Genomic DNA, 16415 nt, shown 5'->3' with positions numbered 1-16415 from the left:
AAGGCATTCCTTCTCCAACAAGCGGGTTGGATGCATTTTGAGACACTTAAGAAAGCGGTTGTTTCTCTTCACCCACTTTCCTGATCAAAACAAGAAGTGCCCGACCGCCTTGAGGAATCCCAGAAGCGTGCACAAGCAATATGGTTATCATCGGCCTGATATTTGGGGAAGAAAGTGCTAATGGGCAATCTGGTGTTTGTTTTGAAACTGCTAACAATGATTTTTCTCGGGTAAAAAAAAGGCAAGTGTGTCTGGGCGCACGGTTGAGTGGGTTTTGAGCAGAGGAGCTAACAGATGGCGCGGAGCTATAGGTGCGCCTTCTCTGCCGCGCGCTCTCTCTCCCCAGCCCCCTCCGCTCGCTCGCTCGCTCGCTCGCCAGACTTGGGGGAACCGTCGTGCCTGACCGGACTGTAAGCAGCCGCGGCAGCAGCAGCAGCTCGTCTGCGCCGGGCAGCTCGTGCAAAGGCGCCCCTCCCCCGCCCTCCAGCCTCCCCTGGAGAATGAGCGGACGCGGCCGGCCCGAGCGCACCGCTTTCTCCTTTCGCACCCAGGAGGTTTCCCCCGCGCGCAGGCAGACCGGCCCGGCTTGGGGGGGAGGAAGGCGAAAAAGCCAAGCGCGCGTCTCCGCAAGCCCCCCGGCCTCGCCACACAAGGGGTCCTCGGCTCCCTCGCGCCGCCCGCCCGCCCGCCGTCCTTCCTTCCTTTCCTCCCTCCCTCCCTGCCCCCTCGCTTCCCTTCACACAGCCTGGGCCCCAGCCGTCTGTGCGCCATTAGGTCACTGGCTTCCCATTGACTGCCAGCTCTTTTTCGCCTGCCTCGCAAACGGGCTGCCTGGAGTAGGAGACCCGGCAGAAACCTCCCCGGCTCCTTTCCCCTTCGCAAGAGAGACCCCTCTCCTCCTGGGCTCCTGCCCCAGCCCCTTGGAGTCAGTCTTTCCCCCACTTCTTTGCCTACTGGCGATGCCACGAGGCGTTCGCTCTGCTTCTCCCCCCCAGCAAGCCTGCAAAGAGTCCTCGAGGCAGAAGAGGGGACGAGGCCTAGCCTGCGCAGCAGCAAGCAGCCACCTTCTCAAAGCCGGGATCGCCTGCGAAAGCCAAAGTCATCTGTGACCCCGCAGACATAACAAGCGGCCAGCGGCTGCAAATGTTTGTTGTTGCAGCGCGCCGTATAACTTCTGGCGATTGTTACTTCGCCTCTGATGAATCCGCGTATTTAGATGTGATTTATTTTTTATTTTGGAGCACCAACAGAAATCCATAAACTGTCGGTTCAGCGCCATTGACTCTTTGATCAGTTACTGGGCGATTTTTCCCCCTCCTTCCTCCCCGTCAGCGAAGGGAGATTAAAAGCCTTTATTTCCAGCCCTGGTGCTACTGCAAAGATCCGTAGCTTCAATTACCAGGCAAAGCGTGCTTGGAAATCTTCGCCTTTCCTTCCCTCTCTCTGCCTCTCCCTCCTTTCTTCCAGAGCCACCAAACTTACAGAGCTGCCTATAGTACCCTCTTAATTAGCCTGCAGCGATTTCCGAAAACATTTAGCCGCTATGTACAAAGGAAATAAAAAAGACATTGTCAACTGGAGAGCTCTCCGGAGTTTAAAAGGGGGCTTCTCTGTAACCTATTGAAATAATTATTGGAGGGCACAACGCCTCCGTCTTTGTCAGAGGACTGAGGTTTGCCTGTCAGATCAGGTTTGCTCTAAAAGAACGCCACTGGGCGCATTGAAATCTAAACCTGTTTTTGTCAAGATCACTGAAAACTTCCTGATGATAAAACAATAGAAAGAAAATGTTTGGGAGTTTGCACGAGCTGCGGTAGCAACACAAGCAAAGCCTGATATTTGATTTTATTCATTTTTTTAAAAAAGCAGAGGCAATAACAGTGAAAAACATCTAGACTCTTCCAGATTTTTTTTAATGTATGCGGAGTTTTACACAGGACTGACACCACTTAGATTGTTGGTCAGAACTTCCCATAGTTTATATATGTGGCATCTTTACATATGTGGCATCTTTTATGGGGGGGGGGGTGGAGAGTTAGAGCAAACTGAAACATCAACGCAGGACTGTGGAGGCGGGGTTGAAATAAAGAAGTTGAGACATCCAGCTAATAAGCTGCTGCGGAAGGAGTTGCTTTTAATTGTAATGGAAGATTTCTTATAACACATAGTTTATCCTCAGAAAAGTTGACCGAGACAGGTTAAATAATTTAATAAGGACCTGCTTGTAATTATGTTATTTACAAGGGATGACAGGGGTTTGAGGAAGAAACAGGAGCTGATCTCAGGGAAAATGGACGGGTTTGGGTGACCCCTGGAGCATAGAGCTTGAATTATGGAGATGGGGGACTGCGAGGTGAATCTGGACTAGCGGAGAACAAGATGACTTTTCACCTCAACACATTTAACTTTAACATCCCAAATAAATGTCTCGCGAGACTAAATCATTCCTTTTTAAAAGGGGGAGGGGGAGAGAGAAAGGAAAAGCATCTTTGATTCCAACTCACAGAGACATGCTCTTTCTCCTTAGTGGCATTATCAAAGTAATCCTCCAAACTGTTTTAAAATAAAATCGAGGCGACACTGGAGTCCTCCTTCCCCTTAAAGCCCATCTTTCCCCTAATATCTATCAAACTGAAATCTGACTCCAAAGGGCAGCGAATTAATAACAGGCTTATGAGCGTAACAATAAACCCGTTTCACTTTCTAAATATTTGTCAATATTATAGAATTTTAATTAACATGTCAAGGAAGCTCAAAGAAGAAGAAGCAAGCCAAGCCCTGAAGAGTTACAATCCCTCGGAAGGGAGAATCAGACATAAACTCGGCAACTCTCAACTCTCAACTCTTAGAAAAACTTAAACTTGCTCACCTGTTTGGTCATTGAATCTATTAGGCGAACGTACAGATCTTGTTCCGTTCTAACTCCTGCGAGGAGGACGAAAATACCAAAACAGAAACAAAACAGAAACATTCTCTTGTTAGAAAAAAGCTATGTAAAGGCACACATCTGACACTGGATAACATGGGGAAAAGGCACTATGTGTACAGTTGTCAAAACTTGCATTAAAATGGTCTGTGGAGAGGGAGGGAATCAAATAAAAATGATCTAAACAGAAAGATGTAGCTGTCTGAAACCAGGGAAATACAAGACTTAACTGAGATAACCACTGTATGTAGGTTTCATTAACTGTGGCCTGTGTTGACATAAAGTTCAACCCCAGAAAAGGACAACATTAGAAATAAACGTTGATTGCTTATTTCCTAATATAATTTCCTTTGTAAATATTTGCTATCCTACTCGAAGGCTGTTTGGAGGTGAAATGTTTTGCATCTGCCGTGTTGGAGCTAGGGAATCAGGATAATTAACATTAATTTGCAAAACTGCTGGGGAAAAAAATCTCTTAAAACTGATGTTGCATTGGAACAGATATTGATTCGGGGTTTTGTTTGGTTTGTTTGGTTTTTTTTGCTCTCTTTTTTTTTACGTTCGACTTCAAGACCAGCCGGTTAATCATGTAAAGTACCATTGACTTATTGATCGTTTATGTTTTGTTTTCCTCCTATGCCATAAGAAGCTTCGTGTTCGCAAGTCATGTAATTTTAATCTCAAAATCTTTATATCCTTTGTTTATATTTTAAAGGCTCCAAAAAGAAAACAACAACTTGTGACTTATTAGAGATACAAAAATTAAAGAGGCTGGGTTGAACAAACTTACCATTACTGTATAATAGCTGGAGTTTATAGTGAATCCCATTGTTAGTTTTTTCATTGTTTGGCTCCTGCAAATAATGACAAATAACTGCATTTAATATGAGGGCGAAATGCCATAGGTGGTCTCCGGCAGTTCTCTGCAGCAGCTCCCCAGTCTAGGGTCTCGGTGGCAGCTGAAGTTTGCTCGGTAGCGAAACTGTGACTTCTAGGTTTATAAAGAGCTGGCTGAGCTGAGAGAACTTTGCAAAGCACTTTCGAGGCCAAAGCCCTGGCAGCAGAACTTGGGAAACTACACGTGGGTTGAACGCCTCTGGAGTCCCGTTAGGACTGGCAGCATCTAAGTCAAGGTGAAAATTATCTTTAATCGTTTGAATCAGATTTAAATCACATGCCGGTGTGGGGCTTTTTATGGAAAGGGGGGGACGGGAGGGTAACCAGAAAAAACTTACTTTATCTTTTTCCACAAAGTCCACAAAAGCTGTCCTTTCAATCTCCACTGGCTGTCCCTGCCTGTCGTACAGTGCTAAGACGAAGTGGAAAAAATTGGATTTTCTGAGATTGGAAGGCGGCTGTTTCTCGAAATGTGCCCGAGCCAGCCCCACACCACTGCGGGGAGAAAAAGAAGAGAATGCCTCGGTGAGAACTGGAGACCCCGGAGGAAGAGCTGAGTGTGGGGACTGGGGGGGGGGGGATGGGGGACGGTTTCCGAGGAAAACACTGGGAGAGGATGGGAATTACATTGGGGGCAAAGGAGATTGCTTGATTTGTCACTAGGATGTAATGAAAAAAGGAGAGAGAGGGAAGGACACAGAGAGAGAGCGAGAGAGCGATCGGGGGTGGGTGGAGAGGTGGGGGGTTGCAAACACCGAAGCGGAGTTCAGGGCGATTCGACTTGCTCGGGAGCCCTGCGGGCGATTTACGGTCGGCCCGAGGAAGCGCCAGAGCCGGACGGGGAGAGGGGTCGTTTGGCACACGTACCTTTGGGCGGCTGTGTTAGCATCCACTACCCCAGCAGTATGCATCCATGATCGGACTGGGTTCATTCCACTGCCCAGCGGTTCTTCTTTCATGGTCGTCCCACCTCGTGGTATATTTTCCTGAATCCCAAACATTAAAACAATTTTGGGACCCGACCAGCTCCTAACCAAAAGGGGTGACAAACGATGGGAAATGTCAGAGCAAAGGGGTGGGGGGTAATAGTTGATTGCAGTTTCGGTCTGGGGGTGGGTGTTTGTGCTCTCTCTCTCTTTGCCTCCCCCCTCTCTCTCTGTCTCTCTCCGTCTCCCACTCTCCTTGGCGACCGGAATCGAAGAAGATGACTTTACTCCCCGCGATCAGCCGGAGGAAAGCCCAGTTCGAGGCGTCTTTCCGTCTTCAATCTGTCCTGGATTGGCACCACATAAACAATATACTGAGCAGTTCTACTTGGATGGCGTTCCAGTTTGGAGGTTTAAAAAAACACACACACAACAAAAAACGTAGGGGTCGCGGGTGGAGTGGGGGACGAAGAGGGGGGCTGCTTTTTTTATAATAAAAAAAAGTAGAAACTACAGCCGTCTGTATCGCGGAGGTCTCTCTTTGGCTCGCTCTCTTTCCTCTTCCAAATAAATAATTTTTGTGGTTTGTTTGCCGAGGCTTCTCAACGTGGTGTCATCCTAGTAAAACAGCATCAAAAAAAAAAAAAAACCTCTTCAGGACACTGCTGAATCGACCACTTCTGGCACGGCTCGCCTGCTCCAAAAGACAAATAAACGAAAAAATGATTACCATGGAGGTGTTCCCGGACACAGGAGAGCTTGGTGAGGGGCCTTCCGCGTCTTGCAGAATGGATGGGAGGCGTGCAAAACTCAGCCCTCCATCCCCGAGGAATGGAACCTTTCCCGGGAGCCAAAACTCTAAACCCCCGGGAACGGCGCTGTCAGATCCTGACGTTTGGGGGGCGGGACCAAGACCATATATGGAGGGCCGGACCAAGCCTCCCTTTCGCCCGGAGCTCCACAGCTTGTTTAGTGCTGAGTGACTGCTGCAAGCCAGCCTCCGCGCCTCTGCCCGCCCCGCCGCCCCCACCCCCTACCCCCCACCCCCTCCGCCGCCCCCGCCGCCTCCACCACCGCTTAGAACTCGGCCGCTATTTTTTATTTTATAGAGAGAGATATACATTATCATATGCAGATGCCCGCCGCACGCACGCACACACACGCGGGCGCGCAACGGCAGCCAATGAAGTTAGCTTTTTTTGCCCCCCTCCCTCCCTTGCACAAAAGACAGCTGGAGCGCCTCGCAATTGCAAAGAATCCCGATCGTTAAAAGACTAATAACCCTCCGTATCAAACAACGGAGAGCTGTGCGCTGAGCGGCACAACTGCGCTCCGGTCACGGGCACGTTTTGGAGACCGGGCTGCGGAAGGTGTTGTGTGTGTGTGTGTGTGACTCTGTCTCTCTCTCTGTGTGTGTCGGAAGTAGCTGGCCATCAGCAGGTGCAAGCATGCCAGTTATCAGGATCCCCCCCCCCCCCCCGTCCCCCTTCCCACCCTCCCTCCCTCGTGCAGCAATATTTGGATTAAATTAGGGAGGCCAGGTCAATTTTCAGCCAGGTTTGGTGCCTGCTGGAAATGGCTTGCTCTCGCGAGCGGCTCAGTTTGGAGGTCTTCAGTTGAATTGGATGATCTAAGCCCAGCGAATATTACAAGTGGCCTGCCAACTACCGAGACGGTGATTAGTACCTTTTCCCCATTTTTACCACCGGCAATCGGGCACCGCTACATCTGGGTCAGCAGCGGGGGCGCAGCCAGGGCGCACAAACTTTCTAACAATACGAGCGCGCAAGGCTAACGCCGCCAGGAACAATAGCCAACGTCCTCTTCCATCTAAACGCCTGCCGAAGCCCGCCCTGTCTCCTAACCCCTTTGGTTTTAAAAAAAAAAAGTCTATAAAGTTATGCTCCTATTGATGTTGATAGTGGGCAGAGAAAAGAAACCCGTAAAGAGATCTTTAAAATCCCAATCGATGCCTGGCGGTGCTCTCCAAGTGACGGAATTCTTCTGTTGCCTTTTAACTGTTTTCCGGTAACAGGTTAGGAAGACAGATCACAGCATCTCTGAAACTCCGGCTTCGAGGAATTGGGGGGGGGGGGGGGGGAAGAGTTATACCTCAATATGTAGGTTGGGTGCTAGAGTTTAAAAGTGCAAGGGCTTAGAATTGGAATAAGAGTGAAATTGCTAATTACTTGTGAGACATTATGGCTGCCCTAGGTGAATTATTCATAGATAGATAGATAGATAGATAGATAGATAGATAGATAGATAGATAGATAGATAGATAGATAGATAGATAGATAGATAGATAGATAGATAGACTAATCCTATTTATAGGATGACTCAAGTTATAGGGTCCTAGATACTCTTTCTGAGAAGCACCACATGTTCTCCTTTCACTCTCTGATTATATGTGTGGATATATAAATGGCAACAAGAGGGGTGGAATAAAAAAGATCTCCCGTCTTCTCCGGATTAGGACTTCCTTTCATTTGAATTGGCAGGTTATGAACATTAATATTTTAATTAATCGATGAAAATCGAAGTCCTGTTTGTGTTATCAGGGGAACCCCCATTCCTCCTCCAAGGGGTGGGGTGGGGGTGCGGAAAGATGCGTTAGAAAGCAATCTATTTTGCTGGTGTTGGGGGTTAATGACTATTGCTAAAGATAAGTGAATTTTCAAAGCTGTTGCTCTACCCGATCTCAAAATCCATTACATTGCTGGCCGTCTAATTAAATACGTAAGTATAATAAAATCATATTTTATGACTATTTGAGGGTAATGAGATTAGTCTTTAGAAGTGATCGCCACATATTAAAGATGCCACTGTCTATAGAATGTTAATAACCTTAAATCAAAGTGTATAGAAACTATTCGTGATAAATTAAATAAAAATGTTGTCTCCATAATAATTCCGGAGTGTTACAGTAGGATTGACTGGGAAGATGCCACACCAGTTCTGTTGAGCCGGTCTTCCAAGCAAAAGTTATAGAACAGGTTGGTGGAACACTCTCTCTCTCTCTCTCTCTCTCTCTCTGTGTGTGTGTGTGTGTGTGTGTGTGTGTGTGTGTGTGTGTGTGTGAGTGTGTGTGTGTGGCATGTTTGTTTTTAATACTGTGTACTCAGAGAGTAAAGCTTCTTGGATTTATCAAGTACAAAATATGTGTCTCTTTTACAAAAAAATGATATTTCAGAGTCAAGCAAAGGTCTGGTTGCAGCAAATTTTCGAGAGCACACTGAAGCATGTTAAAGTTGTTCCTTTCCCGTGCTGACAAAAGCATCATGCTTCAAACCATTTACAGTATCTTTAATTCAGATTACACGCGCCAAGGCGATTTAAATCTGATTACCAAATTAGAAGGTTTTAAAACAAATCCTTTTAAATCTGATACTGTTGACTGAAGGGGAGAGGAAAGGGGGGGGGGAGAGTTGCATAAGCCCCCGACACATAAGGTAAGGATCCTGCCCCAGAAAGAAAAGAGAGTTTTAAACCTTTTTGACAACAAATGCAGCTGCCCCGCTATTTTGGACGATATTAAGCGAAAATGAATGCAAATCTGTGTTCAGAAGCCATCTGGCCAGGAATAGGGGAGTCAGCTGCTCTTCACATCAGACTCTGAGGCTGAATCTATTTCAGCTCATTTTCTAGATCATCTGGTCTTGCACCTAAAGCGTGGAAAATACGGTCTTTATAATTCACCAACTTTTCTTTCTTTCTTTCTTTCTTTCTTTCTTTCTTTCTTTCTTTCTTTCTTTCTTTCTTTCTTTCTTTCTTTCTTTCTTTCTTTCTTTCTTTCTTCAAGCCACATTCAAGGAGAAACGCGCCAATAATTTATTTTAAATATCTACTAGTGTTTGGGTCATAAGGCAGTGGCTTTTGTTCATTGTTGGGAGCATTGTTTTTCTTTTATAAATCATGGCTGTACAAATGTGCACCGGAGGACACGCCACCTTTCCCCGCAAGGCTAGGGGAGAACAGGGATAACTCCTCTGTAAAAGCAGGGGGCTGTTTTAAACGGTGCCCAAATAATGCAGGGGCCCCTAGAGTCAACGTGAATGTTTAAAGCGGGCTCTCTTCTGCTCCAACAGGGGAAATGAGCCATTTCCTAAGTACTGCTCTCCCACGTGGCGAGAAAGCCCCCGGGGGAAGCAGGCGTTGTGCTTTCCTTTGCCGAGGATCAAACTTTTCCTGACTTTTGCAACCGGAGGGAGAGTCAGTCTCCACTAGGCCAGCTCACCCTGGCGCTACTAGAGCCTGGTGGTGGTCCTCTTTTGCCTTGGGCCCGTCCCTTTGGAGTCAACGAGGAGAGAGAAAGAGAGAGGCAGACTGGGGGAAAACGCTGCCCTGCCAGACCAGCCAGCCTCCTCCAATCGCTCCACGCTCCTCCCCACCCTTGCAAAAAAAAAAAAGTCTTGACCTTAGCAAAGTTAGTCAGGCAGAAGGTGCCGCGGATTTGAATGCGATTTGCATGTTGCAGCCAAGACCTCCCGAAGTAACGATCCTCCTCCTCCTTGGAGTGTGTGAAGTGTTCCTTTTGTGTGAATTTACGGGGTGAGGCTTCAATGATCCCCCCACAAATTTGCATTTAAATAGCGACATCAAGCGATTCGCGTGCCACACACCAGTGGACTCCCAGATGTCAAGCCGGAGTCAGTCAGCTGGCCAGTGCCCAGCTGTCCTTCCCAACATCATACCAGAGCATGCAGTGACCTTAAAGGGACAGAGTCCTCCCCCGGCTTTAATTCCAGACTTCGCTCTCCCTGCCCCCCCCCCCCGCCCCTCCTCCCCGCAAGAAACAAAAACAGACGGGCGACATGTCCGATCTGGCCGGATCCAGCGCGTCTCATTGTGCCGCCTCCGTCTATTAAAAGCCTGAGAAAATAAATCTCAGAGCCCCCCATAAATCATGTTTAAGACACACACACCCTCCCCAGTTCCTTTCTGTGTTCCCTTACAACTCGCAGCATAATGACCCATAATCGCGCTCTGTACTTGGCACCCACAGATTCGAATTGATGGGCTCATTGCTCCAGCCCGGGAGAAGATTTAAGATTTCCCCCTAAACTTTATCATTATCTAACCCTCCTCCTCCCCCCCCTTCTTGATAATCCCCCCGGGACTATTATCTCAATCAGTTCGCGCATCCCCTCCCTGCCAGCTCCCGAATTAGGAAGCGGCATTGCATCCCAAAGGGTTCAGAGGCTCCGGCTTTCTCCACGTGGATCCTGCTTGGTGCTCAGCGCCACGCGGCTCGGGCGCTCTCCCCAGATGGATTCCGCCCTCCCCGCCACCCAAGCGCACCAAGCCGTGGAAAGTTTCCCCTTCTGCCTAAGAAACTTTGGAGAGAGAGGGGGGGGGGAGAAGAAACAAATGTCCCAAGGCACGAGTCGGCACACTCACACTCACTCACACACAGCCCAAGGCCTGACCTCCTTTTTTCCACTGTGAACGTGCCTTATTCGTAGCACCTTTTTTTTTCTAAGGGCCGAACACGAAATCGAAGTTACCTTTCCAATCCCCATATTTCAATTTCAGTTGTTTTTCAGGGCCTTTGGTTCAGAACGCGCTTTGTTGCACTCGGAGTAATTGATGCCGGTTTTACCGAAACAAATATCAACAAGACTCTACTTTCCTGGTTTCTAGAGGAGTTGTAAATTTGGGTTTCCACTCTTTGTTTCAATGTGGTAACAGCTAGCCAGGGGGCCTCTCTTTGGATCCTGATGCTCCTTGCCGTTTGGAGAGGCTGGCGCAACGCGCACCCTCCACAACTAAACGGCACAACTCTTTGGGCCACTGTGGATCGAGCTTCCTCGAGGGAACTCCAGCCTTGGCGCCTGCCCTGCAGGGAGGCTTTTACCAGAGGAGGTTTGGAAGGGAGCCCTGGCCACCCAGCCTCCCAGAAAGAGCCCTGGCTTGCCCGAGGGTCAGCGCGCAGGGATCAGGGCTGGGGGCTGGAAGTTTCATTCCACCGCATCTCGCTCTGGCTCCAGCCTCCAAGCCGCCATGCGCTCCTGGCTCCTGCAGCAGCTGCGCAGATGAAGGGCTGGCAAAGGCCCCTCTTCCCGGGGCCGTCCAGCTGAGCTGCAGGCGAGCCCAGGGACTGGAAAGGATAGACTCCCCCCCCCCACCCGCGCGCAAGCCAGCCGGCCACCGTTTCCTTCCCCAAAGATTCCCCCCACCCCGCGCCACCAGGGCTTCAAGAGCCACAGGGTTCAATGCAGGGCGCGGGCGCAAATCTGCGCTAAATCCCCGCCTGCGCCCATCGTCCAACCAAGCTCAGGGCAGAGGCTTCAGGATGGCAGGTGTTAACATTATTCCGGGTTTTGGTCTGCCAGTCAGTAGCCCAGGCGGGAGTGACTTTCCACTGCCTTTCCAAAGCAAGCCGGCTGTTTTTTGTTTTGCAAGCCGGAGTGAGTTTGGGAAACCTGGAGCAGTTTCCCAAACCGGCCTCCCAGTAAAAAAAAATAAAATAAAATAAAATTGCGGGCTGTGTTTAAAAAAAAAAAAAGACCAGCCAAAGTTTCCCCATGCATGCGTTTCAAGAAAGCCCAGCCCGCCTGCCCTGTCCCTCCAGTTCCTAATTACTTGGGCAAGTAAACGCAGCGCAAGTTCTGGAGCGACCCGATTTGATACCATCGCGGGCTTTCCAGTCGATTGTCTCCCTGGATCGTTTGTCTGTTCTCCTTTTAGCTTACTCGTAAGGACTGGAAATGATGGGAACTGCCAGCAGCAGGGAAAGAGGAAAGACCTTTTACCCCATTAGACAAGTATCTGGAAACGCGCGCCCGCGCGCGCGCACAAACACAGCCCATCTCCCCGAATAAAGAGAATTAATTCTCTAAGTAAAGAAATTTTGGTCTCCGGGAAGCGACGCAGAGTTTGATGAACAGCGCCTCCTTGGGTGAGAAGCGGAGATTTTCAGCGCAAAGAAGAGCTGGAAAAGTGGGGCGGACAAAAAAAAAGAGAGGAAAAAAGTAGCCTCTCTCTCTCTCTCTCTCTCTCTCTCTCTCTCTCTCTCTCTCTCTCTCTCTCTGCGTGTCTCCTTTTCTTTCTTTCCATCCCATCCCATTGTCTTGTTGGAGTTAATGAAACGGGAGGTTATTTGCTGCGCTTCCAGCGAGCAGCTTTCTGCACTCGGAGACGATTAGGCCTTTCTGATCAATGGGACTCTATTGAGCCGATGCCTCATTTCAGAAAGCTGCATAAGCAAAATAGGAAAGTCAGCCCCCCCTTCTGCCCCACCCCCTCCGGCTCTCTCTGACAACTGCGCTGCTAAGGAAGGGGGACAGCCCGGAGCGGGAGACCCCGCGCTCTCGCCTCCGTCTGTCGAAAGCTCAAACAAACAAATGGCATCCAGGGTCCGAGCCTTTCCCGGCAAACAGCCCCTTGAAAAAGTGCTTGAAGAAAGTAAAGTGCTTTTACTTGTGAGTAAGGAGGTTGTTGTTCCAGGCGAGGATCTGGTTTGGAGAAAGGAGGCTGGAGGGCAGCCAAGTACCAAAACCAGCAGTTCATTCAACTGGAAGTGAGAAGAGGAAATGGGTCGCGTTCAGGGGGCTCTCCATTTGGTTAGGTGCACCAGGCGGATCTATGCCTGGGGACTAAAGTGGGGGGTTGAGGAGGGAGGACATGACCAGAAGAAGAGTTGAAAGGCTGACAGAATTGGGAGGACCGGCTGGCACGGAACTCTTTCCCCTTTGCGAGGAATGAATGAAAACTGGGAAAGAGCAGTTCCAGCCAGCAGTTCCTCCAGGGTTGCAGGGGGTGGGGTGGGGGGCTGCGCTCTGGACCTGGCAAAACCCGGCTTGGGGAAGAAGTTTGGGCGCCGTGGGGTGGGGTGTGATGGGGGAACTGAGCCCGCGCCTGGCTTCCCAAACGGCAGCCAGAGCCGGCGTTTCTTTTAATGGTCCTTTGTTGTCCTGCCTCTTCCAGGGCGCGGCGTCCCCGCCTTGCTCGGCGCCCCCGCAAACAAACAAACAAACGCGCCAACAAGCGCGCCTTCCAGAACCGAAGAAGTTCGCCTCTGGACCCGTCTTCATTAGCGCGCCGTCCAAATCTCCTCCGACTCCGACTGAACAAACAAGGATCGATCCGATCATTGCAGATATTATAATTGGCTTTAATTAAACACACTTCGTTCTAATTAACTCTGAAATTTTAGCATGCTTTGGGACGCTGGTGTCTGATTTGATATTGTCAGTCCAGATGTCCTAATAAAATTCAATCCTCCACTCAAGACTTCAATATTCGCCAAGAACAAAATGCAAATTAAATGTAAAACCTAAAGTATCGCCAAAGGTATAATCAAGAAAGGTGTCTCCAAACTTCTCACTTTTTTTTATTACGCCGGAGTTGGAAAATGCAGATGACTGCAGCCTAACAAGACCTCGACTGAATAATAGAAAGCTTAACGCTTTCCTGCTCGAACTGGATCGAGCTCGGGGGGCAGGATAACTCCCCCCTCCCCGCCCTTTCCAAATCTCCCCGCAGAGAATCAAAGCTTGGTGGTGCGCCGGCAACTTTCCCTTTCCAAGAGCGCGCTCGAGAAGGCGGTTGCGCCTAAACGGGGTGGGAGGGGGGAGATTGAAGGGGGGCATCCCGAGTTTTCAAAAACATTTCCGCTCTTAGTTGATGGCTTGTAGCCCGGAACAAATGCTGGCCGGGTGACTGGCAGCACTGAGGGCGACTTCTCAAGGAAGTCGAGCTTTGGAGCAGATGGTCCAACTCTCTCTGCTAGGAGAGAGGGAGGGTCGTCTCCAAAGCGTCCACGGGCCCAGGACAACTCTCTGCTCTGCTCCTCTCTCCCCCACCACCCGGAAAGCAACGGAGAAAGGCAAATCTTCCCTTTCTCCCCGCGCCAGGGCTTTTCCTCTCCCGCCCCTGCTCTGCCTTTTCAATAATTAAAGCCTTAAAAGCAGATCCACCAGCAGCTGAGTTGGGCCAGCCGAGGCAGAGAGGCGCTTTGACGGCTGCTGGAGGGGCCGGTTGAGTCCGTGTCACTTGTTCGTCGGGGAGGCTCCACTCACCCGGGAAAAAGGAAAGACTATTCAGCCTTTTTGCTAAAGCGGGGCTCCCAGGGAGCAAGGCTGGGGAGGGAAGGCACTGGCTTAGCCTCCCCCCCACCCGCCGGCCCCCAATTCAAGATGGATCTGTTTTCCCCGGCTAATGGAGTCACTTAAAATGTTGCTCGTTTCACTTCGGCACTGATATGTTTTAAAGGAGAGAGAGCCTGGCGTTTGTGGCGCGCAGCGATTAGCATTTTGTTTCGGGTATTGAAATGAAGAGGGAACTGCTGGGCGGTTTGGCTGCCCAGAGCGTAGCTGGGGGCCATGCAGAGATATATATATATTTATATATATAAATATAAAGCCGAGAAAGAAAAGAAGAAAGAAACGGGCTCCTCTTCTAGACTATTAATAAGCAATTTGTCCCAATGAAATTTACATGGCGAAAAAAAGGAGAGGGGAGGAGAGACAAGCAGCTCAGCCCCCCCCCCCCCCATCACCGAACTCGAACTCCTGGCGGGGCCGCGGGCGCTGTCCAGCTTGACCCGGTGGGTGAATGGATGGCGAAGCTCTTTCTCCCCAGAGGGGATGAAGAGCGGCCGGTTCCTTCTTCTAGAGGCGGCGGGGCCCTCAAGTTTAGGGTTTTACATATGCATAATCGATCCCACTAAAGTGGGACTTGCAATCCAACCCCTTCCTCCCCCCCTTTCTCCTCCCCCCGCGCGCAAAATAAAGGGGCACCCTTCGCCACGTTGAACTCCGCGCCTTGTCCCGAAGCTTGCGCTTCTCGAGTTTGTCAAAAGCGTTTGAGTAGATCTGAGACATAAACGCAGGGCTATCTTGCATAAACAACAAGTGCCGGGGTCCCCCCTCCCCCCCCCAATTCCCCTCTGGCTTTAAAAGGGAAAGTGGGGGGGGGGAGATGGAAAAGAAGAGTTTGTGCAGCCGAACAGCGGGTACAGTGTGCCACCTACAGGACACTCGGCGCCTGGGAGGCCAAGCCGGCCGCTCGCCCGCTCTCCTTTCCTTCTCGCGAGCTCGATTGCTGTTTAAGCCGCTGATCAGAATCGCCCCGGCTCTTTCTCCGTGCCATTTTGCTTATGAAACATTGATCACTTTATTATTTGAACTTTTAAAGACGCTATATTAAAAAAGAAAGACGGGTTGCGGGGGGGGGGGGGCGGCGACACCGCCAACCAACCGCTCGAACCATAAACCTCTTTCCCATTTTTAGACATTAGATTAAAAGGGATAAAATGTAAAGATAATACAATTTGATTTGTTAGTCTAACTCGGCGATTTGAGAGTTGATGTCCCCAAAGACCAGGCGAGCTTTTTCTCTTTATTTATTTTTATTAAAACATCAATCTACTCTGGAGCTGGGTGAACTCAGTTTCACCTAGAGAACATAAAATTCTCCACACCAAGGAAATAAGCACCTTTCATAAATCAACAGTATTCCTGACAGATCGATCAATTTGTGGTTGTTAATCCGAAAGGAGGAGTTTTAATTGCTTCCACCGTGGGCGTCCCCCCTCCCCAATATCTCCTTCCCCAGGGCAAGCACCTTTGGCGTTTCCCAGTCCCTTCCAAAGACTTCACTCTGATTTTAGGATCTGGCAGGAAAACCAAGTCACACCTTTCCGACAAAGTCCCCTCCCCAAATCTTCCCGCCAACAGCAGCGCCGCAGCCCCGGCGTGTGTCCCCAACACGGGATCCGCGGCGGGAAAAAACAACAACCCAACTTTCTGACACTCTTCCAAACAAAGCCGCCTCGCAAACTTTGCCACGCCGTGCGCGAAAGGCCGGCAGAAGCGCACTGGAGCCCGAGAGCGGCGGAGCCGGCGCCTGCCTCCGGGTTTGATGCCTGCATGCAACCAATTGTGGAGCCGGCGAAATCGACGGGGCCGCCTCGGGCCGGCCGCCTTGCCTGCTCGATCTGCCCCCGAGCCTAATTGGAGTCAGCGCAGGACCAGCAACCCAGGCAGCCCCTCTCCCTCCCTCCTCCCTCCTCCACCCCTCCCTCCCTCCCTCGGGCAATTTTGCCTGCCTCTTCCCAGCATCAGGACCACACCTGAGACTGGAGCCCCCCCGCCCCATCCCCCACCCCCGGCGAGAGCAAGGCCAGCCACCCCAGGCAGGCGAGCGAGCGAGCGCAACGCCGTAGAGGAGCGGGGACTGGCAAAACCCGGTCGCTTACCTTGCACGGCTAATTAGGCAATGGACGGGGCGGGTTGGGTTCGCCCAAGGAGCCTACAGCTAGGAGTGCTTATTGCGGACCGACAGGCGTGCGTGGAGCCGGCCTATTTAATACATTACTTACCCGACGACAATCTCGGGAAAGCTCCACGGGGCAAAGGGATGCGAGGAAGCGCAGCAGTGCGCAAGCGCCCCCCCCCCCCGTCGGAACGGGAGGGAGGTGGGAGCCGCAAGCGAATGGGACTTGGGGGAGGCGGGCGAAGGACGGGGGGTGGGGGGGCCGCGAAGGAGTTCAGGGAACAGGCAAAAAGTTTGGTGAGAAAGCTGGGAGAGGGATGGGGCGGGAGATCACTCGGGGAAGGGGCGGGGGCGGGGGTGGAGATCAGCACCGGGACAGCGGACCTGTGGGCCAGAACAGAGGGCGCCTTGGAGAGGCCGGGTCCCGGAGGACTGGGGTGGCTGGG

The 16415-nt window shown here is 50.7% G+C and overlaps 1 protein-coding gene across 12 annotated transcripts in view; it reads right to left on the bottom strand.

Moving 5' to 3' along the window:
• EBF3 (EBF transcription factor 3) overlaps nucleotides 1-16177 on the bottom strand; it is a 196688-nt gene extending 180511 nt beyond the window's left edge. For 2 of the 12 annotated variants that reach the window (XM_048506447.1, XM_048506444.1), the window contains exons 1-4: nucleotides 4691-5741; nucleotides 4162-4318; nucleotides 3717-3780; nucleotides 2870-2925 (exon numbers count right to left, since the gene is read on the bottom strand). In XM_048506447.1, coding sequence (XP_048362404.1) covers nucleotides 2870-2925; nucleotides 3717-3780; nucleotides 4162-4318; nucleotides 4691-4824 — 411 coding nt within the window. In that variant the 5' untranslated portion in view covers nucleotides 4825-5741. Of the gene's footprint in view, nucleotides 1-2869; nucleotides 2926-3716; nucleotides 3781-4161; nucleotides 4319-4690; nucleotides 5745-15952; nucleotides 15971-16075 lie in introns of those variants that run through there. The other 10 variants (XM_048506438.1, XM_048506439.1, XM_048506443.1 and 7 more) reach the window with 10 other exon arrangements.
• Between the last annotated feature and the right edge of the window lie 238 nt (nucleotides 16178-16415).

The sequence above is a fragment of the Sphaerodactylus townsendi genome, linkage group LG08 (genome assembly GCF_021028975.2).
Source record: "Sphaerodactylus townsendi isolate TG3544 linkage group LG08, MPM_Stown_v2.3, whole genome shotgun sequence".
In the NCBI taxonomy this organism is placed as follows: Eukaryota; Metazoa; Chordata; class Lepidosauria; order Squamata; family Sphaerodactylidae; genus Sphaerodactylus; species Sphaerodactylus townsendi.
The sequence above is the reverse complement of the archived record's forward strand: the minus strand, read 5'-3'. Positions and strand labels throughout refer to the sequence as shown.